The sequence below is a fragment of the Pan troglodytes genome, chromosome 12, assembly GCF_028858775.2.
Source record: "Pan troglodytes isolate AG18354 chromosome 12, NHGRI_mPanTro3-v2.0_pri, whole genome shotgun sequence".
NCBI lineage: Eukaryota > Metazoa > Chordata > Mammalia > Primates > Hominidae > Pan > Pan troglodytes.
In genome coordinates, this window is record NC_072410.2 from 74,312,324 (window position 1) to 74,339,106 (window position 26,783).

General features: G+C 36.5%; 1 protein-coding gene and 1 non-coding gene across 11 annotated transcripts in view; one reads left to right on the forward strand and one right to left on the reverse strand.

The window, feature by feature from the left end:
- The window catches only part of FOXN2 (forkhead box N2), a 64,929-nt gene that overhangs the window by 18,422 nt on the left and 19,724 nt on the right, over nucleotides 1–26,783 (reverse strand). For 6 of the 10 annotated variants that reach the window (XM_016948505.4, XM_009442436.5, XM_001150448.8 and 3 more), the window contains 2 exons: nucleotides 14,116–14,666; nucleotides 1,709–1,809 (listed from right to left, as the gene is read on the reverse strand). In XM_016948505.4, the coding sequence (XP_016803994.1) occupies nucleotides 1,709–1,809; nucleotides 14,116–14,652 (638 nt within the window). In that variant the 5' untranslated portion in view covers nucleotides 14,653–14,666. Of the gene's footprint in view, nucleotides 1–1,708; nucleotides 1,810–14,115; nucleotides 14,667–26,204; nucleotides 26,390–26,783 lie in introns of all 10 variants that reach the window. The other 4 variants (XM_063789872.1, XM_054677842.2, XM_054677843.2 and 1 more) reach the window with 2 other exon arrangements.
- Nucleotides 20,029–20,168, forward strand: LOC112208311 (U4 spliceosomal RNA). The gene has a single exon (XR_002942713.1). It is a non-coding gene; the product is annotated as a U4 spliceosomal RNA (small nuclear RNA).

Here is a 26,783-nt window from a genome sequence, read left to right on the forward strand (position 1 = left end):
GCTAATTTTTGTATTTTTGGTGGAGACAGGGTTTCGCCATGTTGTCCAGGCTTAATCTTCAGCAAAAAAAAAAAAAACCCAACACAGCTAAGTAAAACACATAGGTGAACATCAGTAGAACTCACCATTAGTTTCTAAATTATTATTTAAAATGCCTCATAATAACCAAAATTAATTAATAAAGATATCAATTTCCAAGTAAGAATATAAAATCTGGTAACTTCTTTTCTAGGTTGCATTTCATAAAGATAAACCACTCAGTTATTCTTTTTATAATGATCCATCTAATCTATAATATGGTAAAGAAGCTTACAATCTCAGTGAGTGAATATATTACTGATATTTCAACTTCCCAGCTACTTACTGTATTCCAGCTACAACCACTCCTCTACAAGTTATCTAACAATACTTTAAGAATTCAAATTAACCACTATATGAAACGTTGATGATTGCTGCAGCTGGGAGTTCATTATAACTTTCTCTCTACTTTTTTCCATGTTTAAAAATTTCCATTTATTACTTTATTAAAAATCTTTTTAAATTTTTCAAAAAACAAGTTAGCCATTATAAACTACCCTTAAAGTATTTTAACCAAATCTGGGATTTTCAATTCAAATGAAGGTATATAATAAATTGGAGAAGACTCTAAAGTCTTCTTTAGAAAAAGGAAACAAAAATCAGATTTAAGAAGGTCATATTATTTTCCGATTTAACTTAAAATGAGGAAGCTAGAAGATCAACAGGGGTTACTGGGATTGAAAACAAAGACAAGGAAAATTATAAGCAAATACAGTACAACTATATTTACCAGAAAAAATAAAAACAAAGTTCAAAGCATTATTTTATTTGCCAAACATTTAAAAATTTTAGACTTGAACATACTTTTCAAATATTAAGTACTACGAAAAAAAACCTAAAACAGAAAAAGAAACCTACATATGTATATAAAATGTTATAATGACAAACTTAATAATCTTGTTAAAAAATTTTAAATGTATTTTTAATTTCCTTCATTTTTAGGTTAGCATTAGTATTGCAGACAATTAAAATGATCTGACCTGTTTGTAACTGAAATTATATTACAACTTTCTTTAGGGTTTACTTATACTCAGTATTGACTATATTTCCCAGAGTGTATGTTCTCAAATAACCAATTTCCTGTATTCTAGAAACACAAATTAGACCATAAGGAAAACTAACTTAGGCTAATGTCTTATCCATAAATACTTCTTAAAAAAAAAAAAGAAAAGAAAAGAAAAGAAAAAACAGGCCGAGGATGGTGGCTCACGCCTGTAATCCCAGCACTTTGGGAGGCAGAGGTGGGAGGATCACTTGAAGTCAGGAGTTAGAGACCACCCAGGCCAACATGGTGAAACCGTGTCTCTACTAAAAAGACAAAGATTAGCTGGGAGTGGTGGTGCGTGCCTGTAGTCCTAGCTACTAGGGAGGCCGAGGTGGGAGGATCACCTGAACCCAGGAGAGGGAGGTTGCAGTGAGCCGAGATCTCGCTACTGCACTCCAGCCTAGGTGACAGAGTAAGACTCTGTCCACAAAACAAAACAAAAACTAAAAACTAAAAACTAAATAAAACATAAATACTTCTTTATACAATAAAACAGAAACATAATACCCTGGACCTTTAAGTTGCTCCATCTCACACAGTGAAATCCTATAAATCACCACTGACAGTTATATGGAAGATCCTTACTTTTGTGAAGATGCTGAAGAAAAAGGTTGCTTCTTCAGTGCCTGGATAAGATTGGGTTTATATTCCGGATCAACACACCATAAGGAACCTTTTCCATTAACCTAGAATAAAATGCACAAGAATAACTAACTAGGAACTTTTATACATAAACAGTCAGCGTCTAAATGTTTTAAATAAATGTGCAGGGGTAAATAATCTCTAGCACCTTTTGAGTATGAAACTAAGGTTGAAGTGAGCTTGCTATGTGTGCACTGTAGTGACTAAAAGTCATCCTATGATGTACAAAACTTCCTCTAATTCACAAGATTAGTGAGGTTCAAATGTTATTAGCTTCTGGTTTTATATTATGCCTTTTCTACTTCAAAAACTCTTTCTTAAAATTTGAATTACCTTTACGACTACATTAACAATTATTTAGATAACAACAAAATTTACTTGTTTCCCATTCTCATACTCCTTTTTGCGTGTATCAAATCTTCTATGATATAAGCTATTATGATTGCTATTAAGATTTAATGTGATGATCTCCAGAGTCCTTCCATTTCCCACACTCTTTTTCAAGGTACTACTAGTCTATTATTGAGGCTCTTTTATCTCTGAATATCATTTCATAATTTTTATAGCAGAATGGCAAAATGAAAGAACACCGTTCTATAGGTTCAAAAACCAAGGTCCCGATCACTACTTATTGACTGGCTATGTGATATTGGGCAAATCATTTAATTTTTGAGAGTCAGACTTCTCATTTACATTTTACCCGTAAAGTAAAACAACAATGCAGGCCACTTCACTGAATTGTAATGAGATTCAAATAAGAGGATTTATATGCAAGAGACATAGCTGCAAAATAGGTGAATATTAAGGGGCCATTCTGAAACTGACATACGTAAGGGTTGCTGCATGTTGGTTGAATAATAGTATGTTCCTACTCCTTTACTTTCCACCGAGGAGGGAATTTTGAAAAAAAATCGACAATAAGAAAAAAATAAATTAGTTCTGAATAAAAGGCAAAAGTTAGGTGGTAAAAAAAAAAAAAGGGATAAAATTAATTTAGGAGAGAATAAAACCTTTTGCCTGTGAAAAGGTGTAGCAATTGAGTGTAAGGCAGTTTTTTACTATGCTGGCAATTTATATAAATAGAAAAACCATGGTTGTCATATCACACTGTCATAAAGAAAGAAATGCACTGGATTATCAGGAGAAACATTTTCCTGGTGTTTAGCAGCAAGATATCACATTAACTATACTAAAAAAGTATTTGACATTTTCCTTTTTTTTTTTTTTTCAAGAAAAGACAAGTTTTACAAATGTATTTTTGGATTAAATGAAACTTCTTAACTTAGCTATATGTTCAGTCACCTGGACCAAATGATAAATGTGTTTTGATGACAAGGAAAAAAATGTTAGCACCAGGCCAGGTGCGGTGGCTCACGTCTGTAATCCTAGCACTTTGGGAAGCCGGCGAAGGTGATTGCTTGTGCTCGGGAGTTCAAGAGCAGCGTAAGCAACATAGCAAAACTCTGTCTCTACAAAAATAGAAAAAATTAGCCTGGTGTGGTGGTGCGCGCCTATAGTCTCAGCTATTCAGGAGGCTGAGGCCAGCCTGGGTGACAGAGTGAAACGCTGTCTCAAAAAAAAAAAGGAAGAATTAAAATGTTAGCACCTACAACATCTTTTGCCCCAAAGCCAATTCAGTTTCATATAGAAAAGATACGCAGCATTACTTTTCATACACAGACCAAGACAATTATTTTAATAATGCTAGCCATGCTCTACCTTGGAATTCCTGAGATTACGCTCCTAGAAATTGTTTAGTTCAAGTCTACTTTTCAAATTCTATTGTGAGGGGACTGCAAATTGTTTTGATCACAGTAGAGTTGCTATTTCCTTGAAATAGCAAATTGGAAAAACTGGTATTGAAAACGTGCAGTTTCAGGGCAGTTAAGTATCTTGGGTATGATCTCAAGTAACAGTCTGGTTTATGTTACCATGGCAGCACTTCCTTTCACTGGGTCTGTTCATGAACTATCATGAACAAGAGATAAAACTCTGTATTTGCTAATCTACATTTTAAAGTCTACAGCAAAAAGAAACTTATTTTTAACTAATTTTCCACTTAAAAGCTTTGGTCCTATATTATTGGGCTTAGATGAGAGAATACAAATAATAACTGTTTAAAACTAAATTTGCCTATAACAAAATAGCCTTCTGTGCTACGGAAACAGGAAATGAGCATTCTCTCATTTTATTATTTTGCGTTTTAGAACTCTAAGGCTTCTGAACTTACTTGGTAGAGAACTGCTAAAGGTTTTGAAGAAATTTTGAATATACTAAAAGGTGAACTTTAAAAAGAATTGTCTTAACAGAAGTGGTAAAGACTAGATTGGGAGAAAAGGCAACGTTCATTATTCCTAAAATGTTTTTATGAACTTGTCCTGTATATTTTAATAGAGTTGCTCACCTTGTCTACTACCAAAAAGAAGGCAAAATGGCAAGGCCTAGATAAAACTATAAAGTGGTAATGATTTTCAGTGGCTTTTAGAACCTCTGAATTAAAAATAATTAACTGATTAAAATTTTACCACACTAGGAAAAAATTTAATTCCATGTTTCCCAGCTAAAGTCTCATAGTAATAATGTTTAAGATGGGCTTTATAAAAATTTAGAAAAGTACATACAAGACTTGGATATTAACTTTTTTTTTTTTGAGACAGTCTCGCTGTGTCAATCAGGCTGGAGCGCAGTGGCGCGATCTCGGCTCACTGCAACCTCCGCCTCCCAGGTTCGGGCGATTCCCTTGCCTCAGCCTCCCAAGTAGCTGGGATTACAGGTGTGCACCACCATGCCCGGCTAATTTTTGTATTTTTAGTAGAGACAGGGTTCCACCATGTTGGCCAGCCTGATCTCGAACTCCTGACCTCAAGTGATCCACCTGCCTCGGCTCCCAAAGTGTTGGGATTACAGGCGTGAGCCACCACGCCTGGCCAATTTTTATTTATTTTTTAAATTGGAGACAGAGTCTTGCTCTGTCATCCAGGCTGGAATGCAGTGGCACGATCTTGGCTCACTGCAACCTCTGCCTCCGGGTTCAAGTGATTGTCGTGTCTCAACCTCCCAGAGTGCTGGAATTACAGGTGTAAGTGCCACTGTGCCCAGCCAGATGTTAACATTTAAAACATAAAGCCCAAACCAAAGCAAGCTGAACCAAAACAAAAGACAACCATATATAATTTTAACAAATTTAAAATCCAGAGACAAATAAATACCAAACCAGGATTGTTAGACCTGTCTTTTCAGAGTAGTAAAAATGGTATGATGATAGGGAGAAAAACATCTTAATCAGCAGCTGTATCAGCTGGCTATCATTACCACTTCATAGTTTGATCTAGACCTTGCCATTCTGCCTTCTATTGGGATTATCATCTCTAGATAACCGCCATTCATCAGAAAAGTGCTGTCAAGGTTGCCAAATCCAATTCTAACATTTAGTGCAACTAAGTATATTTGGCTTCCACAGATTGGAAGAAAAATACTGTCATTCTGTCACTGACCCAAGAAACATTTCATAAATTAAAAAAAAAAAAATCCACATGCATTCCCAAATCTACTTGAATGTATCTCTTTCTGTCTAAATCTCAGACATTTAGGCAAAATAGTTAACTGATTTTTATGAGACGATTTACAAGTTCCTTCCCTCCCACCCTGACTCGTGGTGATAGCTTGCTAATTTTTATGCCAATATATTACCATTTCTATATTTATCCCTTTTTTAAAATTGTAAGATGATTTCTCTCCTTTTCGTTATCAAATTCTACCTATACTCTGGACTGCATCCTTTCCCATTCTCTAGCTCTCACTTCCTTAATTTCTTCCTTTCTCTGAACATTCAAAACACTCAGATTAATTACATTAAAAATGTATACATTTAAAAATTATAGACGTGACCAACTCCCTTTTGAGTATTACCACAAATCATACTATTGGACATATGATTTTGTAACTTTTACTAAAAATAATACCACTGTGAATATTTTCACATACATCTTCTTGTATGCAACTATGAATGTTACTCTAGGGGAGAAATCAGAATATGATCTGCTAGATCAAAGAAGAGCCCATTTCTAATTCTAGTAACTACTGCCCTCAAGAATGGTCATATTAATATACTCCTATCAATGATGTGAAAGTATCAATATTTACTCATGTCCTCAAATATTTAAAATTTTTGAATTCTAATAGATAAAAAAGCATTTTTTGTTCTTTTAATTTGAATGTCCCTCACACACATTACTAGTAAGATAAACATCTTTGTTTATGTTTATTGCCTATTTGTGTTTCCTCCTCTGTGAACTGCCTATTCATATACTTGCCCATTTTTCTATTAGATTTTCATTTTCTTATTGAATTCTATGAGTTTCTTCTATAATGGTATACTGTTGATAGTAAACATTGCTTCTCAACTCCACATTTAGCAAAAGCTAAACAGCCTGTCCCTAGCCAGTTGTTAAACATTTATCAGCACAGCACTTTTTTTTGTTTTTGAGACGAAGTCTCGCTCTGTTGCCAGGCTGGAGTGCAGTGGCACAGTCTCAGCTCACTGCAACCTCTGCCTCCTGGGTTCAAGTGATTCTCCTGCCTCAGCCTCCCAAGTAGCTGGGATTACAGGCACGCGCCACCACACCCAGCTAATTTTTGTATTTTTAGTAGAGATGGGGTTTCACTCTGTTGGCCAGGCTGGACTTGACCTCTTGACCTCGTGATCCGCCCACCTCGGCCTCCAAAAGTGCTGGGATTACAGGTGTGAGCCACTGCGCCCAGCCAGCACAGCACTTATTATATATTTTGAATCCTAATCTTTTGGCTGCTACTTTCTCAACAACTTCTTCTCAGCCAATCATTTTCAAGTGTTCTGCAACATTTGACACTGTTGGCCATTCACACTTAAGCTTAGCTTCCTTGGCTTCATTACACCATACTTTTCCTAGATTATTCCACTCAGAAGCAATGCTGATAAATTCCAAACTTAAGAGCTGTAATCTCACCACATCACCTCTATTCCTGCCTATATTTCTAAGTACCTAGTAGATGGTTACCTTTTATGTACCATCATAAGTATAAACACAATAGTTCTAAAAGTATAAAAGAATTAAGTGACACAATTCAAGAATAAAATCACTAAGGAAATTCTAAATGCATAAACAATAGCAAACAATGACACTGTTAACTATAAGGGTAAATTTAAACGGAGACTACATAAAATAATTATGAAATATGTACAGTGTTTAAAAAAAAAGACAGAGGATAACAATACCAACACAACAGAGGAAAAAGAATAAAGGGAGATCAATTTCAAAGAAGGCAAAGAGAAGGAAGGATAGGGAGATGATTTTCACCGTAGCAGTGTTTATAACAAAAAATTAGAAACCCAAATGTTCATCCACATCACAATTAAAGAGAATTATGCATTAAGATGAAAAAAGATGCTGAGCTTTTAAAAGGTTATTGAATAATATCACTCCCTCCTTTCTCTTTCACACACACACACACACACATACACACACATACACACACACACACACACACAGTCTTAAGTGACTATTCTACTAAGGCCTTGACCTCAGAGAGCTCTCATATCTTCCCTAGTGGGAGAAGCAAATCTATACATAACTGGGATATGTATGTTATAAAGGTAACAAACAGAATGCTATAAAAACACAAAATGAGTACAAAAAAGCAGGAAATGCTTGAGAGGTGACTTCTGAGCTGGGCTTTGAGGAAATGTTCTCTCCACTGAAAGTGAATTACGAAAATGCAGTGTAGATAGAGGAACAAAATAAACAAGGACTATTTATAGTATACTGGAATAGCAAGTAGTCTTGTGGGGGTAGATCACGGAGTAGTGAAGAAAAAAAACTGCAAAGACAGGCAGAAGCCAAACTGGGGAGGGTCTTGAAAACCATGTTAACAAGTTTGGCTTTTATTTAGTAAGTCATATTTACTAAAGGTTACTAGTTACAAAAACTAAAGTAAAAATGAGGCTCAGAGAGTCTAACTTTACCAAGTCACACATCTATCTGGATCTAGGAACATACCTGAATCCAATCCTTCATGCTGACTCCTCAACTTATATAATAGTTCAATTTGATGAGAAATGAGGGGAAGACCTGAACTAAGGCCAATGTTATGGTAAAAACTAAAAGAAATGGCCAGAATCAAAAAGCAACTTGTAGGTATTTATAGGTGCTACTAGATACTGCTTTTTCTTGAATCTAACCCCTGGCTTTGACAGGCTTTCTAGACCAGGATCAATTAATACCACGTATCTCACTTTTTTGGTTATAAAATAAGGAAGTTCATCAGGATAATGTCTATATTCCTTTCAAATTTGACATTCAAATAACTTAGGCATTGCAAAGAGCAGGTACCCAAGATGACTCAGATTTCTAGCTGAGACCCAAATAGGTCCTTGGAGAAGACAGAGGAATAAAGTCCAATTTTGGACACACTGAATTTGAGATACCTCCAGATCTAATAATTAGTTGCAAATTTACATCTGGGCTTTAGGAGAAAGATCTAGAAGTCATAAGATCACAGACGACATATTAAGCCATGGGAATTAATGAGATTAAGAAAACACTAAATCAACAAAAAAGACAAAATAGTGAACACTAAAGTTTAAATGGCAAGTGGCAAAAGAAAAAGATGGAGAGTCCACACAGGTAAACAAAGAATTAAGCACAGCGTTATACAAATCAAAGAAAAGATGAATTCCCAGAGCTAATCATATCATATAATGCGGTTTTAGGTTGAGTAAGACAGAAAAGAAGACTAAAGTGGATTTAGACAAAAGGAGGGCAATGATTACAAAGTGTTCAAATCCCACATCTTCACTGAAACTATCTGTTTGCATGGTACTACTAACTGTAACATTCCTTTGGCAAATGAATTCAGATATTGTTTAAGGTAATATATTGCCCTATCATTCACACTGTCACAAGTCAAATACAGAGAAACTCCATCATGCTCCTGGCTTAAAAACTCTCACTGGTTTGCTCTCAAAACTGAAGTCCAAACAACTGAAGTCCAAACAACTGAAGTCCAAAACTGAAGTCCAAGCATGATATTCATCACACTTCTACTCTGCATCACTCTGCTTTTCCACCCTGCTCTCATACATTCCTCACCAACAGAGAATATGCCTACTGACCCAAACTCCCAGCAGAATATACTATTGCCCTTTGGCATATGTTACCCTTCTAAAACCTGTTCTCTTTTTTCAAAGCACACTTCGATGGCAAACTTTTCCATAAAAATTTCCCAAATCTTTTAGTTTAGGGGTCCCCAACCCCCAAGCTGGAGACCGGTACAGGTCCATGGCCTCTTAGGAAACAGGTCGCAGAGCAGGAGGAGAGTGGAAGTTGAGAAGCATTACCACCTGAGCTCTGCCTCCTGTCCGATCAGCCCATGCATTAGATTCTCACAGGACCTCAAACCCTATTGTGAACTGTGCATGTGAGGGGATCTAGGCTGTGCACTCCTTATGAGAATCTAATGCCTGATGATCTGAGGTGGAACAGTTTCATCCCAAAACCATATCCCATGTCCCCACCTCAGGTAGCAGAAAAACTGTCTTCCACAAAACCAGTCCCTAGCGTCAAAAGTTTGGGGACCACTGTGCTAGGTAATAATTAATCAACTTCTCTCTGACTCTGTTCATGTTGCTATTATTTTATTTCTTTCTATATTGTATTATGATTAACTGTTTGCCTTCTTACTTTTTAAAACTTAAACTCCTTCACGCCAGGAACCATCTCACCACTGCACTCCAGCCTGGGCGATAGAGGGAGACTCTGTCTCACAAAACAAAACGAAAAACATTGGATTCAACTTTGGCCGAGTGCAGTGGCTCACACCTGTAATCCCAGCACTTTGGGAGGCTGAGACAGGTGGATCGCTTGAGCCCAGGATTTAGAGACCAGCCTGGGCAGCATGGCAAAACCCTGTCTCTACTAAAATTAGAAAAAATTAGCTGGGTGTGGTGGTACATGCCTACAGTCCCAGCTACTCAGGAAACGGAGGTAACAGGATTGCTTGAACCCTCGGAGGTTGCAGTGGGCCGAGATTGAGCCACTGCACTCCAGCCTGGATGACAAAGTGAGACCCTATCTCAAAATAAAAAAATAAAATAAATTGTAACAGGGTCCATCCTGTGAGGTGAGATGTAACATATGAACTCTTACTTTTGGCAGAGCACAGAGACGGCAGTCGTAAAAGAATGTAAGAAAAAAACACCACCCAAATTTTAAAACATTTATTAAAGACCAAATGTTAGCTAGCATGACAGCTTAGAATCCCTGACATTCCCAGAAGAAGAGTCTGCCTCCACTAGGCTAGGTCTTTTTCCACTGGCCTCCATCTGGTGCTCCAGAGGAAGACTGCAGGCAGGCCAGGAAGCCTGAGAGAGAAACCCTTATGAATGAAGACAGATGTACAGAATCTGCCAAGGTTTAGGCAAAGATCATCCATGTTCTAGACCCTGAACAAGCACAAGGTGAAGATCAGATAGTGGTGTAGGACAGACACAAACCTGCCTATATCCTGGACTCTTCTCTAAAACAAAGCAAAAGCTGTCTGCCACTGAGGAAGAGGCAAAATACTTTGCCCACTCTAGTCCCAGGCAAAGGATGGCTGTTGCTAAAAGAGAAGCATAAAACCTAGCTATCCCCATATTTAACAAGGCAATGTGCCATGTGCCACTAGAAGAAAGGCAGAAAATCTGCTCACGCTCAAATCTGCTGATGATACAGAGAACTGCTGCCACTGGGAAAGGGAGTGGTCACTCACTTTTGTCCAAGACCTCCCACTAAGACTAGGCTGAGTTTCTCCACCATAATGGGAATGAGCAGAAAACTGGCTTGAACTCTAAAACAGCACTGTCTAAAAGGACTGTTTATGATGACAGAAATATCCTATAGCTGTTCAATATGCCAACCACTAGCCACATGTGGATAAATGGCAACTGAAGAATGCAGCTCTAGGCTCTATCTTTGCCTAAATCTTGGCAGATTCTGTACATCTGTCTTCATTCATAAGGGTTTCTCTTAGGCTTCCCGGCCTGCCTGCAGTCTTCCTCTGGAGCACCAGATGGAGGCCAGTGGAAAAAGACCTAGCTAGTGGATGCAGACTCTTCTTCTTCTGGGAATGTCAGGGATTCTAAGCTGTCATGCTAGCTCACATTTGGTCTTTAATAATTTGATTTAAAATTTGGGTGGCTTCTTTTTCTTACATTCTTTTACGACTGCCATTTCTGTGCTCTGTCAAAGGTAAGAGTTCATATGTTACATCTCACCTCACAGGATGGACCCTGTCACATTTTATTTATTTATTTTTTGAGACGGAGTTTCACTCTTGTTGCCCAGGTTGGAGTGCAATGGCACGATCTAGGCTCACCACAGGTTCAAGCGATTCTCCTGCTTCAGCCTCCCGAGTAGCTGGGATTACAGGCATGTGCCACCATGCCTGGCTAATTTGTTGTATTTTTCGTAGAGACAGGGCTTCTCCATGTTGGTCAGGCTGGTCTTGAACTCCCAACCTCAGGTGATCCGCCAACCTCAGCTTCCCGAAGTGCTGGGATTACAGGTATGAGCCACCACGTCCAGCTTATTTTTTTCTTTTGAGACAGGGTCTCACTTTGTCATCCAGACTGGAGTGCACTGGCACAATCTCGGCCCACTGCAACCTCCGAGGGTTCAAACAATCCTCCTACCTCCATTTCCTGAGTAGCTGGGACTACATGTACCACCACGCCCAGCTAATTTTTTCTAATTTTAGTAGAGACAGGGTTTTGCCATGTTGCCCAGGCTGGTCTCTAACTCCTGGGCTCAAGCGATCCACCTGTCTCAGCCTCCCAAAGTGCTGGGATTACAGGTGTGAGCCACTGCACTCAGCCAAAGTTGAATCCAATGTTTTTCGTTTTGTTTTGTGAGACAGAGTCTCCCTCTATCGCCCAGGCTGGAATGCAGTGGTGAGATGGTTCCTGGCATTAAAGAGTACATTTTGCTACTGAAAAATGCAACTCTGGACTCTATACTGAGTAGATGGAGAGACTGTCTGCTCCTGGGGGAGGCACAGAAAGACTCACACCTGAAGCACAGGCATGCAGAACCTGTTTAAGACTAATGCTGGAGAAGAATCAAGGATCCTACTCCGCCCCATCCAAAAGCCTTGCTCCAAGTAACAAGCAATAGCAATCTAGTGCTGTAGGAAGGGCAACAGAGAGAGCTATCTTACCTCTCTCCCAACCACAAATGTGGCACAAGCTGGAAGATGAAGTTGTAGCAGTAATGCTGAAACAAAAAAGTCATCTATTGCTCCAGGCCTCACTTTAAACACAAAGTATTGGCAGTCCATCTCTGTAGGAGTCTGAAGAGTGTGGTATGCTGATGGTAATTACTGCAACCACAAACACTCAAAACTCTTCTCAATTACTAACTAGACTGACCAATACCTGTTCACACTAACAGCCTAACAGAGTAGAGGCATGCCTATTTCTGGGTAGAAATATTACATACTTCCGTCCCTGCCATTCTTTTGCAATGTCTGATATTCAATCCAAAATTATAAAATACATACAAAAACAAGAGATTAAAACAGTCAGCAAAACCAGATCCAGAGATGGACCAGATATTGAAACTGACAGACATTATATAACAATTATAATTAATATGTTTATGGATCTAGTGGGGAATTTTAGCAGAGACAGAAACTTTTTTAAAAGGAAAATGAAAACATTAGAAATTAAAAACATGAAGAAGTCCTTCATTGGGGCTTATCAGCAGAATGAACACAACAAAGAAAAACAGTGAACCTATAGAAAAATCAATAAAAATTATCCAAACTAAGAGAGAAAGAGTGGAGGAAAGGCAAAGCAATCAAGAGGTAAGACAAATAGCAAATGGTCTAATATATTTTTACTTGGAGTCCTAAAAGTAGGAGTGAGGCAGAAGAAATATTTGAAGAGATAATAAGCAAAAATTTCCTAAATTTAATGAAAGGCAATAAACCATATATTTAAGAACCACTGAGAACCCAAAGCAAGATAAAAATAAAGAATAACACATCTAGGCCCTCTATAGTCAAACTGCTGAAAAACAGTGATAAAGAGAGAAAGAAAAAACACTGAAGACAGCAATTAAAAAAAGAGACATTACATAAAGAGGAATAATGACAGCAGACTTCTCACCAGAAACTATGGGAGCCAGAAGACAATAAATCATCTTTAAAATACATAGAAGAAAAAAATGTCAACCTAGAATTCTAAACCTGCACCCCACAAAAAAGTTTAAAATAACCATTGCCAGCAAAACCGAATAATGAGAAATTTTAAATAAACTTCTCCAGGCAAAAGGAATTAATCCAATAGGGCATCAGGTGCCAAGCAACTTTTTCTGTAAAGAGCCAGTTAAGTGAAATGGTATAATATTATTTGAAGGTGGACCAATGATAAATTAAAGATGTATACTGAAAACCATATAGCAACCACTAAAATACATAAATAATCAGGCAATAGTAGAGATAAAATTGAAGCATAAAAAAAAACAAACACACACACACACACACAACACCTCGGCTGGGCACAGTGGCTCACACTTGTAATCCCAACACTTTGGGAGGTCAAGGTGGGTGGTACTTGAGGTCAGGAGTTCCAAGACCAGTCTGGACAACATGGCAAAACCCCATCTCTATTAAAAATACGAAAATTAGCAGGGCGTGGTGGCACACACCTGTAGTCCCAGCTATTCTGGATGCTGAGGCATTAAGAATCGCTGGAACCCAGGAGACGGAGGTTGCAGTGAGCAGAGATCGCGCCACTGTACTCCAGGCTGGGTGACAGATCGAGACTGTCTCACAAAAAAAAAAAAAAAAAAAAAAAAAAAAAGCACCAAAACACCAAAACCAAAAGTGAAGAACACCTCATCCCACAAAAGGCAGGAAAAGTGGAAAAGAAAATCAAATAAATAGCAAGGTGATAGATTTAAACCCAACCATATCAATTTCGTTAATTTAAATGGTCTATACTTTGATTATAAGGCAGAGATTATCATATTGAATAAAGAATCAAATGCTGATAGTTATAGGAACACTACAGAAACTAGAAACAAAGAACTAAAATAATAAAAAGACTAATCTAGGTACCTATAGTGGACAAAACATAATTCTGCTAAATTTATATCAATATTTAAGAAATTTTAAAACATCTCAGGTGAAAACAAATGAATATAATTCAGTTCAGCTGAAGTAATTTGACTTGACTACTTATTGTCTCCCCGATTTCCAGATATTTTAAGGGCTCCATGTTAATTAGTCCCCCCACCTCACCAAATATAGCAATGTTCATAAACACTGACCTTGCCATGGCTTCTTTCCACTTTCTGAAAACATTTATTCAGGGACAGATTATGTCGAACAGAATTCTTCCAGCCTGTTGGTGCAGTAGCAAAATACGGAAAATGGTCCAGAATCCAGCTATAAATTTCTTTGACAGGCAAACATTTATTTGGAGAGTGCTCAATGGCCATATAAATGAGAAGACTAAAGGAGTATGGGGGCTTTGAAGTTGCTGATTTTTTTTCTGGGTTCTGGTAGCAAGCTGGTCCAAAGGATGGCACATCATCTCCCTCTATGTCATACAATGGACTAACAATTGGAAGACCCTCACTTCCGAGGCTGAAGTTTGTTAGAAGATTAGTGCTTTCATGAAGCCAGTTCAAGTTTGTGAGTTCATCATCTGCTGACTCACTGTCCACTAGAGTGGCCTTCGGCCTGGCAGCATCAACAGCTTCAGGCAAGCTTCCCATTTTGTAAATCTGGCTTAATCCTGCAATCTTTTCAGCTCCTGGGGTTTCAGCTCTCTTATCTGGAGTCATTCCAATTACTGGACCCATTTACTCTTACAGTTCTGCAACAAAGGAAACAATTATCAATGTAATACTTTAGATTCTTAAACTGTGGGAAAAAGAAAATACATATGTAAATATCCCCAAATCAGAGAAATTTTGCAATCAATTGTCCCACATAATATTTAAGCACCACATTTGTATAATGAAGATACTAATGGTTATAATACAAGGAAAATAACTTATATTAGTTGAAATGGCTGTAAATAAAGTGCAGCTTTATAGGACCAGGTGTATGGGTGATATTAACACAATTAAATAATGTATTTTAAATACTTAGTAAAGTACCTAGCCCACACTAATCACCTAATAGGAAGTGGCTATTATTACTTAAAGTGGACAGGCTATTTCTTTGAACTATAAGACTTTATACGTATCTTAAGAATCTATGATTTTACTATATACAAATAGTTGAATCTTGAAAATAATAAACTTGAAATATTTAAGCAATATTTTAAAATAAACCCTTTCCTCAAATCTCAAATATTTACTATAAAAAGAAACTATGTATACTATTTTTACAGCACGTCATACTAAAAAGAGATAACATTTTTATTTCATTATTTATTTTGAATCGACAAATAATGATTATATATATTTATGGGGTACGATGTGATATTATGACACATGTATATATTGTGAAATGATTAGATCAGGCTAATTAATATATCCATCACCTCATATACCTATTTCTCTTTGTGGTGAGAACATTTTAAATGGTCTTTTAGGAATTTTGAAATATACATTATTATTAACTATAGTCATCATGCTATGCAATAGGTCACTAGAACTTACTCCTCTTGTGTAACCAGAACTTTGTACTCTTTGACTAACATCTCCCCCTTCCCTACACCCTCCTCCTACCCCCACCACCCATATCTGGTTACCAACCGTTCTACTCTATACTTCCGTAAGTCTAACAAGATAACACTTCTTATTCACTAAATTTATTATTGGCTAAATTAAATTCACTATAAGTTATCATTTCTTTTTAAAATCCCAGTACTTTTAAACTCTGCATTCTATATCATCTCAAGTACTGACATTGCAAGGCTGGCATTCTCTTAGTAAGGTATGAACTGTCCCTGTACTTTCAAGGAGAGCGAAAAATAGCTGTTACTATTCTTTTTTCATTTCTATTTTCTCAAATTATTTTTGTTTTGCACTTTAAACCCCCTTCTATTCAAAAACTTTATCATGAGACAATAACAGACCAGAGAAGAAAGCAATAGGCTAATGTGCTATTTAATTAATTTTCAATGGCTCATAACGATAACTCATTTCTAAATTCAGTGAAAAACCGACTATTATCCTATTCAACCCACTTATGCTTGTGTAACTGAAATAATGGGGGGGGGTACCTCCAGAGTTTGTTTTGCTTAAGACATAGATGGCAGGTTACTTCAAGAATTCTGAAAACCGGCTAATTTTATTTCTATTTTTTATGTCAGTTATGTAAAAGAGAAAACTAGTTAATTTTAGATGTAGAACAGTTTATCTGGATTCTGGGAGCTACCACCAGAAGTAGTTAGCCTCAGAGCACTCCGTTAGCAACAGCCTTAGATGATACTTTAGTGCCCAGGCATTGTGCTAAACAATTTACATATGATATCTCAATTAACTGTCAATTAAACCCTATAAGGTAGGCACTATTATTAATTCAACTTTATTGATGAGGAAAATTAATCAGAGAGGTTAAGCGTAAGTGGAACTGTCAGAATTTAAATCCAGGCAGACTGACTCCAGAAAGAAAACTCTAACCACAATATGTGCTGGCAACAGTATGTACACAACACCCATGAGCGCCAATGACTCAAATCCTATTCATTTTAAATCTTAACAGCATTCTTTCCATATCCAGTTCTTATCTCTCTCCTGTGCACCCATAACTTGAAACATCAAAACACTGTAAAAAGGAAAAGATCAAACAATAACGGATTTGGTTTCTGTTTCAATCTCTTATGAAAACCACACATACATAAACATTCACATATATGAGCACACAATGTATTTCAGAACTGATACCCTGTACTATGTAAGTGACCAAATTATTCATTTTATCAAAGTCTCTCTATTCATAGAGACTTAAAAACACGACGAATGAGAATTGAATAATGTCTTGCTTCCTTAAAAAACAAACAAAAAACCACTCTTCAGTGTACCCAGTGTTCAGTTAAAGAAGGGAGTGATTAATTTCTAATGTCTCACTTTTGCCTTGTCACTTAAATCTCCATCTATCTTCCATTACCAAACAGCAGTGGCTAAAATTTGCTGAGATTTTACTACATTAGATTCTATGTCATAGGCTTTAAAATGCATCATCTCTACTTACTCTGAACTACTCCTTAGTTCAATAAATGCCCTTCCTTTCCGACTGTGAATTCCATGAGGAGGCAAGAGTCTTTTTTTTTTTTTTTTAAAGAGACAGGGTCTCACTCCGTCACCCAGACTGTAGTACAGTGGCGATATCATGGTTCACTGTAACCTCCACCTCCTGGGTTCAAGCGATCCTCCTGCCCCAGCCTCCCAAGTAGCTGGGACTACAGGCACACACCACCATGCCCAGCTAATTTTTAAATTTTTTTTATAGAAACAGAGTCTTGCTATGGTTGCCCAGGCTGGTCTCAAACAATTGGCCTCAAGCAATCCTCCTGCCTCAGCTTCCCAAAGTGTTGGGATTACAGGCATGAGCCACCATGCCTAGCTGGGATAAGAGTTTTTTACTTTTGCATTCCTAATGAATCTTTTCAAAATGTTGAGTATGAGTAGACACTCAAATCATAATTATTTCAGATGGAAATGAACTCATAATACAAATTATTTGTCTATTCTGCAAAAAGGTGCACTAACTGCCTTGAAGAGTTAATTTATTTTGGAAATGAATCCGTAATGGTAGGAAACATCCTAAATGGTAACAATAAAAAAAACTGAAATTCATTGTTAAGAATAAGGAAATGGAAATGAAGTAAGCCATTTCCCTAAGGTTCTAAAGCTAATAAAAAGCGGAGCCAAAATTATAAACGAGGCTAAGTTCAATATTCAAATTTCTGGCCATTAGAGTCACTCTCAATTGCTCAAGAAACTTGAATTTTTATCAATACTACTTAAAACAGAAATAGTGAGTTTTATTAATGTAACATACTCAAAAATCAGTCTCCTGATAACTATTGACTAAATTTTCTCATAAGTAATTTAAATGGTTGCAAGTATGTTATTCCTCTGAATTAAAAGTTTACAAAAAAATTTCATTACTTTAAGATGTAAAGAAATAGTATGGCAGCAAAGTATGCCAAAGAGTTACAGAGTGTTAATCCAAGCAAAGTTTAAAAACCAAGTATTGACATTATTAAAAACCAAGGGCTGACATTATCTTAGTAAGGTTTGAACTGTCATTGTGTTTTCAAGAAGGAAAAAAAGTCGTTTATAAACTATCCTTATAGAACACTTTAGAGCACTATCCACTTAGATGAGATCAGGCATGTTCAGGGTGCTATGACCGTAGACAGAGCACTATCCATTTGGAACACCAAGTCCACCACAATGGATAAACAGGCAAATGATCTTTTCTCACATATTAAATACAAATAGCAAACAAATACATAAATTAAAAAATTATATAAAAAACTTATTTTAAAAAATATAAAATAAACAATTTTGGGCAAGGACCTAGGGCCATTTCGGAAAGCTAACTGGAAATGTGTATCACGAATTATTAAAAATTTCATTCTTTGACCCAACAATTCCAAATGTGTCACTTTTGTGAAATAATCTTATGTAGGGAAAAAGATATTCCCTTCCCAACCCACGATGTGTGGAGGGACACACAGATATTCATCCAAGAATTATTAAAGATAACGGAAAACTATAAACAACTTACATTTTCTATAACAGAGAAATGGTAAACTAAAGCCCAACTATTCAATCTAATATTTAGTAGCCATTAAAAATTACTGACTTGAAGAATGTGAATAAATTAAAAAGCTTATAAAAACCAGTGAAAAAGTAAAAAATACATACAAAAAAGAAAACGGTGATTTACATTACTAATTTTTGTCTTTGTTGTTCTATTTCCCAATTTTTCTTTAATGTGCTTATTATTTTTATAGTTTAAAATTAAAACAATAAGCTCAAGGGAGAAAAGGCTGTACTACATTACTTTTAGATGTAGTATTTCCATTTCACACACAAAAATCAAATCTTAAAAAGGTCATGGACTTATCAGAGAGCTCAAGTCAAAAACAGAAGCAACCTCTTATATTCTTAGTACAGCCTGTTCTGTTACAAACCTTTTCCATAACACGAATTAGCCCATTGGTTAATAAGGGAATGATTTTAGTATAATGTAAGTCATATTGGTTTGTACATGATTCTTCTCAGCCTATGTTTTTGTACTACCAAACAACAACAGCTGAACCCAAAATAGGCTAACACAGTGGAAAGCAGCAAGCTGCTGAAAAGACAGTATGGTACACAATTCTCATTCAACCCATGTTCTTCCTCTTGGCACAGCTTGGCCACATGCTCTTTCTTGGAAGTGTTTAATGAGCTCTTCTTTCCAAATCTTTATGCATTTTACCCTGGCGTCCATCATCCTGTAGCTTCAACCCTTCCTTGCACAGTGTTCATGTTCTTTTTAAAATCCTAAACTGACCATATTACTTGTTTGTGACAAATTTCATATATGTTTTAATATATTCTAGTATTCTCATTAAGATTTATTTTTGTTAGCATTCTGGTTACAAAGCTGCATATTTTTCACTTTTGAGTGAGTTGGCCCATCAGCTGTGCACAATTTTAGTGTGTTCAGGAATATATAAATATGCAATATTACTACAAAAAGATCTGTATATTTCACAATAAAATCAAGAAAACTTTCTATTTTATTTATTTTAAAAATTATAGTCTTATGAGAAACTGCATCTTAAAATGAAATGAAAACATTCACTAGCACAGCATTAATAATATGCATGGTCAGTTTGCTTCATAAAGCCAAATGCATAAATAAAAGGAAACCTGGGCCTGTGATGTAACATTTCTTTTTATTACTCCTTTAAGAACAGTATTTCAATGAATCACATAAAATTGTGATACATAACAAATATTACTCAAAAAAAAGGCCAAAATAGTATGATGTGGGATTTAAAAAATATATTCTAATTTTTAGGAGTATAACTAGCTTAATCCAAGTAATTAATACAACCACTAATAAACGAATTTCTAAGCCAAGACACTGCTATCCAAAAAAGTAGATAAATGTACTATACACTTTAGCAAAGTACACATTTGTGTTAAGGCTCCCATCTTCTACATTCTAAAAAAGAAAAAAAATTATTCACGAGGAGAATTTTAAAAGTGGAGAGTTCAAGCTTTGTGCAGTAGCAGTATCGTAGCCAATGAGGTTTATCTGAGTGCAATTATTGCTAATTGGAAACTTTTCCCAATACCCCACTGCAATTACTTGCGATATAGTCAGCACTGGCAATTTTTGACGGTCTCTATGGAGACATCAATAAATAAATAAATAAAATAAGAAAAATAAATAAAAATAAAAGTGGAGAGTTCAAACCAACCCAGTACAATCACTCTGGAACCCATCTAGAGCTTGACTGTGTGCCTGCCATGGCGGTATCTTGAGAAGAAGGCTTCGGATTTAAATGTACTATTTTTTTTTTCACAGTTGTGCAGCTCATGCATCTCCTAAGGTGTCTAACAGAGATTTGCACATCTGCATATTACGTTCAATGTTATAGTGATATCCTACTCTAGGATAAGAAATATAAAATTATGTATTGGAATTCTCTGATCATTTCCCAAAAGGTCATAGGAGAGCATTTTTGCTTAGGTTGGTATTAACATTGGTAAGAGAGAAATGCTTCAGAGACTACATAAGAAAAGGGAAACAAAGCCACAGAATTTTCAGCATTACCTAAAACATAATATGCTGCATTACAGAGAATTAGATGTGTCACAGTGATAGCCATTTTTGCCCAAAATAACTAAGAAACCTACTAAACACAAAATGTTGATTTAACCAATCAGAATTTTGACTTACTTTTCCACACTTTTAACTGATTAAAGACCGAGTTAACAGAAGGTTTTTTCTTTACACTTTTCCCAGATGTTAGAATCCTTAAACATTACTTAGTCTTCCACATTTAAACATCACATAAAATTACATTATATGGAAGACATTCTGAGACTTGTTTTTTCCCCCATCGAATTCATTAACATTATTGTAGCAGTAATTCATTTTTATAGAGACTAGTATTCCATTTTATGAATATTCAATAATTTCTTATACTTTTAAGGAACATTTAATTGTTTATGTTTGGGGCTATTACAAGTACTACTGTTATAGAAGTCTTTGTTCATATCACCTGGTATACAAGTGCCAAAAACTTCTCTTGAGTATACATCTAAAAGTTGAACATATGTCAAGAAGTAGAATTATTTGGTCACAGAATAGTCTTCAACTTTAATTGATGACAAACTGCTTACCAAAAAATGCTGAATCAGTTACCACTAACCAGAAGTGTATATACCAAATGCTTCATGTACTTGCCAAAATTGTTTTTGCCAATCTGATGACTACTGTATTAGTCCATTTCTACGCTGCTAGAGGGACATATCCGAGACTGGGTAACTTATAATGGAAAGAGGTTTAATCGGCTCATAGTTTTGCATGGCTGGGGAGGCCTCAGGAAACTTACAATCATGGCAGAAGGGGAAGCAAAAATGTCCTTCTTCACATGGTGGCAGGAGAGAGAAGTGCTGAGCAAACTGGGGAAAAGCCCCTTGTAAAACCACCAGATCTTGTGAGAACTCACTATCACAAGAACAGCTTGAAGGGACCACCCCCATGATCTAATCACCTCCCACAAGGTCCCTTCTCAACACTTGGGGATTACAATTCCGATTACAATTAAAGATGAGATCTGGGTGGGGACTCAGAGCCAGACCATATCAACTCTGAAACTGTATCTCCTTGCAGTTTTAATTTGCATTTCCCAGGCTAGTAACAGGGCGGAAGATCTTTTTATTCATTCATATATATCTGTATATGGATATATAGAATATGAATGTATAGATATACATGAACATATAGCTATGAATATATATCTATACATATACCATTTGGATTTATTCTTCCATAAAGTATCTATTGAAGCCTTGTGCCCATTTTTTTATGGGTTTTCTTAATGATTTGTAATGTTTGGATACTAATAACTTATATGTGATGCAAATATCTTTCCCCAGTAGATGACTTGTCTTTTCAATCTCTTTATTGGTTGCTTTTAATAAGAAATTTCTTTACTTTCATATGGTGGAATTTATTAACCCTTTTGTTTATGGTCTACAGTTTGTTTTATAATTTTTGCCTTTTACATTTAAATCTTCAACTCACCAAAAATGTATACATGTATTTTTTATCCAATTTCATCTTTCACATATAAACATAAAATTGTTCCAGCACCATTTATTAAAAATTTCAGGCCAGGCGCGGTGGCTCATGCCTGTAATCTCAGCACTTTGGGAGGCAGAGGCGGGTGGATCACGAGGTCAGGAGATTGAGACCATCCTGGCTAGCACGGTGAAACCCCCTCTACTAAAAATACAGAAAATTAGCTGGGCCTGGTGGCGAGCGGCTGTGGTCCCAGCTGCTGGGGAGGCTGAGGCAGGAGAATGGCGTGAACCCAGGAGGCGGAGCTTGTAGTGAGCTGAGATCGCGCCACTGCACTCCAGCCTGGGCAACAGAGCAAGATTCCGAGATTCCGTCTCAAAAAAAAAAAAAAAAAAAAAGTCATCCTTCCTGTTAGGAGAACCTATCCACCATCAGTCCTTAGCATCCCTGCACACTCTCACCTGTTAAGAATGCAAGGCCTTTTATCTGGGCCATTTCTCAGTTTTTTGTTTGCTGCAAGCAAACCTGAGGTATGATTTAACATCTCCTACTAAAGAACAGGCCAACTTCCAGCATTTCTTCTCTGATCGATGAGATATTGAGAAAACTTTTTTTAGTTTCCACGTGATAAGGGAAGTTTTTTTGTGTTACCTATTTCTAACTTAACTGAGTTGGTATTATAATAGTGTATAGGGTATCAATTCTCTGAAATTTGTTGAAACTTGTTTCATGGCCCAGTACATGATTAATTTTCATAATGATTCATTTGATGTTTCTATGGTGCGTGGATGAAATATATGTCCATTGGATGAAGCTTGTTAATCACACTGTTTAAATTTTCTATATTCCTACTAATCTTTTTTGGGGGTCTGCTTTCTATATCAAATACTAAGGCAGATATATTACAATCTCCTGCTATACTGGAAAAATTTTTCAATTTTTTCCTTGTACATCTGTTAATTTTTTGCTTTATTTTGTGGCTATGGTTATTAATTGCATGTAACTTTAAAACATATATATTCCTGCCAAATTAGCCATTTCCCATTATGTATCAATTCTTTTTGTCTTTAAGTCTATTTGAAATTATATACTAGCTTTCTTTCCATTAATATTAGTCAGGCAGCAGCCTAAGTGTCCATCAAAGAAAGAAATGGATGTGGTGCATATACACACGAAAAAGAATGAGATCAGGCCAGGCGTGGTGGCTCACACCTGTAATCCCAGCACTTTGGGAGGCAGAGGTGGGTGGGTCATTTGAGATTAGGAGTTCAAAACCAGCCTGGCCAACATGGTGAAACCCCATCTGTACCAAAAAAAAAACCCCACAAAAATTAGTGGGGCATGGTGGTGTGCACCTGTGGTCCCAGCTACTTTGGGAGGATGAGGCAGGAGAATTGCTTGAACCTGGGAAGTGGAGGTTACAGCGAGCTGAGATCACACCACTGCACACCAGCCTAAGCAACAAAGGGAGACGACTCCGAATCACTAAAAAAAAAAAAAAAAAAAAAGAGATCCAACCAATCATATGCAACAACATGGATGGAACTGGAGATCATGTTAAGTGAAATAAGCCAGACACAGAAAGACAAACGTCGCATGTTCTCACTTATTCGTAGGATCTAAAAATCAAATGAAATCATGAATGTCTAAGAGTAGAAGGATAGTTACTAGAGGCTGGGAAAGGTGGTGGAGGATTAGTGGGAGGGAGGTGGGGGTGGTTAATGAGTACAAAAAAAAAAGTGAATAAGACCTACTATTTGATAGCACAATAGGGTGACTATAGTCAATAATAACTTATTTGTATATTTTTAAATAACTTAAAGAATGTAATTAGATTATCTGTAACTCAAAGGATAAATGCTTGAAATGATGGATACCCCATTTTCCAGGATGTGCTTATTTCACATTGCATACCTGTTTCAAAACATCTCACGTACCCCATAAATATATACACCTACTATGTACACACTAAAATTAAAAAAAAAAAATTGCCAGGTGTATGTTTTTCCATCATTTTACTTTCAACATTTTCCTTTGTTTCCTTGTAGTCTCTATCCTAAACCCCATATAAATGAATATTGTTTTTAAAGGCATGCATGTATTTGGATTTACTTCTACCATCCTTTTTGGTATCCTGCTCTTTCCATGTTAATTTTTCTCTTTCTTTTTTTGCCTTCTTTGGAATGATTCTTTTTTCTCATTCCATTTTTTTTAATCCTCTACTAGTGTGGAAATTATATACATATTTCTATCACTGAAATGTCACCTTATAAATTTTGATATATACTTCTAAAAATCCAGTTATCTTTAGACTGCTCGTAAATAAATAAATATATATACACATACACACACACACACATACATATATATATATATATATTTTTTTTTTGGAAACCGAGTCTTGCTCTGTCACCCAGGCTGGAGTGCAGTGGCACAATCTCAGCTCAAAGCAACCTCCCCCTCCCAGGTTCAAGCGATTCTCCTGCCTCGGCCTCCTGAGTAGCTGAGACTACAGGCGTGCACCACCACACCCAGCTTTTTTTAAAAAATATTTTGGTAGACACTGGGTTTCACCATGTTGGCCAGGCTGGTCTCGAACTCCTGACCTCAAGTGATCTGCCCACCTCGGCCTCCCAAAGTGCTGGGATCACAGGCGTGAGTCACCGTGCCAAGCAACAATAAAAAGTCCTTTAAATGCTAGCTCCAATCACCTTCTCCTGGTTTATAATACAGCTTTTTATTTTTTATTTTATTATTATTTTTTTTTGAGACAGAGTCCCGCTCTGTCGCCCAGGCTGGAGTGCAGTGGTGCGATGTTCACTCACTGCAAGCTCTGCCCCTGGGTTCATGCCGTTCTCCTGCCTCAGCCTCCCGAGGAGCTGGGACTATAGGCGCCTGCCACCATGCCTGGCTAACTTTTTTCTATTCTTAGTAGAGATGGGGTTTCGCCGTGTTCGCCAGGATGGTCTCTATTTCCTGACCTCATGATCCGCCTGCCTCAGCCTCCCAAAGCTATATTGGCTGGCGTGAGCCACCGTGCCCAGCCAATATAGCTTTTTCTTAACTTCATAAGATGCTATTATTATTTATGGAGTCCACTTTTATTCACCTATATAATTGTCACCGTCTTTGATCATTTCTTCTTAAATCTCAGATTTTCTACCTCTGATCATTTACTTCTGCTTAAAAAATAGTCTGTCACTGAACTTTCACATTTTATTTGTATGAACATGTTTTTGCCCATGATCTTTAAAGATGTTTTTGCTATAGAATTCTACGCTGTTATTTTGTCTTGCGTATCATTTCATAGTCCACTACTATTTCCATTACTGTTATCGAAACCTGAATATTCCTTTGGAGGTAATCTGTCTTTTCTCTTAAAAATGTTCCCTTTATTAACCTCTTTTATTTTTTCCAATTTCTTGTCTATCTTGTGGTCTAAATTTCTTAAGATTTACCTTTCATTATGCTAACTTTTCAACGGCATATTTGCTTTTATACCTATCCACTGAATTTTAATTTCAATTACTATTTTCATTTCTAAAACTTCTGGTTCCTTTTCAACATGTTTGCTCTTTTCTTCATTTTTAAGCCTGTTACTGAACATATTAAACGTATTTATTTTCTATTTTACATCTGATAATTCCAAAACGTGAACTATTTGCACATCTGACTCAAATGATTCTCTTATATTGTGCCTTTTTCCTTGGATGGCCTGTAATTTTTATTATAAGCCACTTATTTTCATTAGAACTTTACCAATGGGAATTCTTTGATAATGATGATTATATGTTAGGTTTTATCAGGCCCTTGGGAGTAGTAACAGCCCAGGATCATTTTAAATTCTTAAGGTTTAGTGTGAATTTATGCTGCAAACTAGTGTGAGAGCTGGTTTGTGGTAGCACATTTTCAGTGACATTTTCTCCATTTGCAGCAATATTCTAGAAGAAAATTTCTCTGTAGAAACCCTGGGGGCATAAAGGGAAATAATTTCTCTATCACTCTTATAAAGGTACAGTACAATGGGGCTCCAAATTAATGAGGAAGACTATTTCCTGCTAAATGCTCCATCTTGACTGGGTCTAGGCTTTGCTTCCTGATCCCTGAGCCCCACAAAGCCATGAACAGAGAAGCTCACCTGATTCGGCAAATATCCTCAAAGCAATAGCCAGGTTCAGAATTCAGCCTGGCCTAAGTACTCTCCCCTTTGCGCCAGAGCACTGATGCATTTAAGATTTTATTTTATCCAGCATTTTAGGTTGTTTTCAGCAGAAAGCTGAAGGTACTTGGTACCTTGATCCAGGTACGTGGTTCACCATGCTGCTGGAAACATATGTTTACATTAGTTTCTGATGACAACATCACTAAAGTACATTATCCTTTATTTTAGCACATAATTTCTTATGTTTTCCTTTCTCCCTCAGCACACTTGAGAAGTCTGACATACTTCTAACAAGAGTTGTCATTATGACAATGAATCTCAATTGGAAGTATCCCTGGAGGTAAAAGATTAATGGATACATTCTACAGGCCACACAAGTGTTGCAAATTTTCATTTTGTGCTTTCATTTCAATAATAAAAAATGTATTTTACCATTTTCAAAGAGAAAAGTGAGAGATATTTTTAAAGAAAACTGCCTTAAGAACTATAGTTGGAGATTCTCAAAACGAGATTTTTTTTTCTTTAAAAAAGATCCATATTATTTGAGAGGGGCAC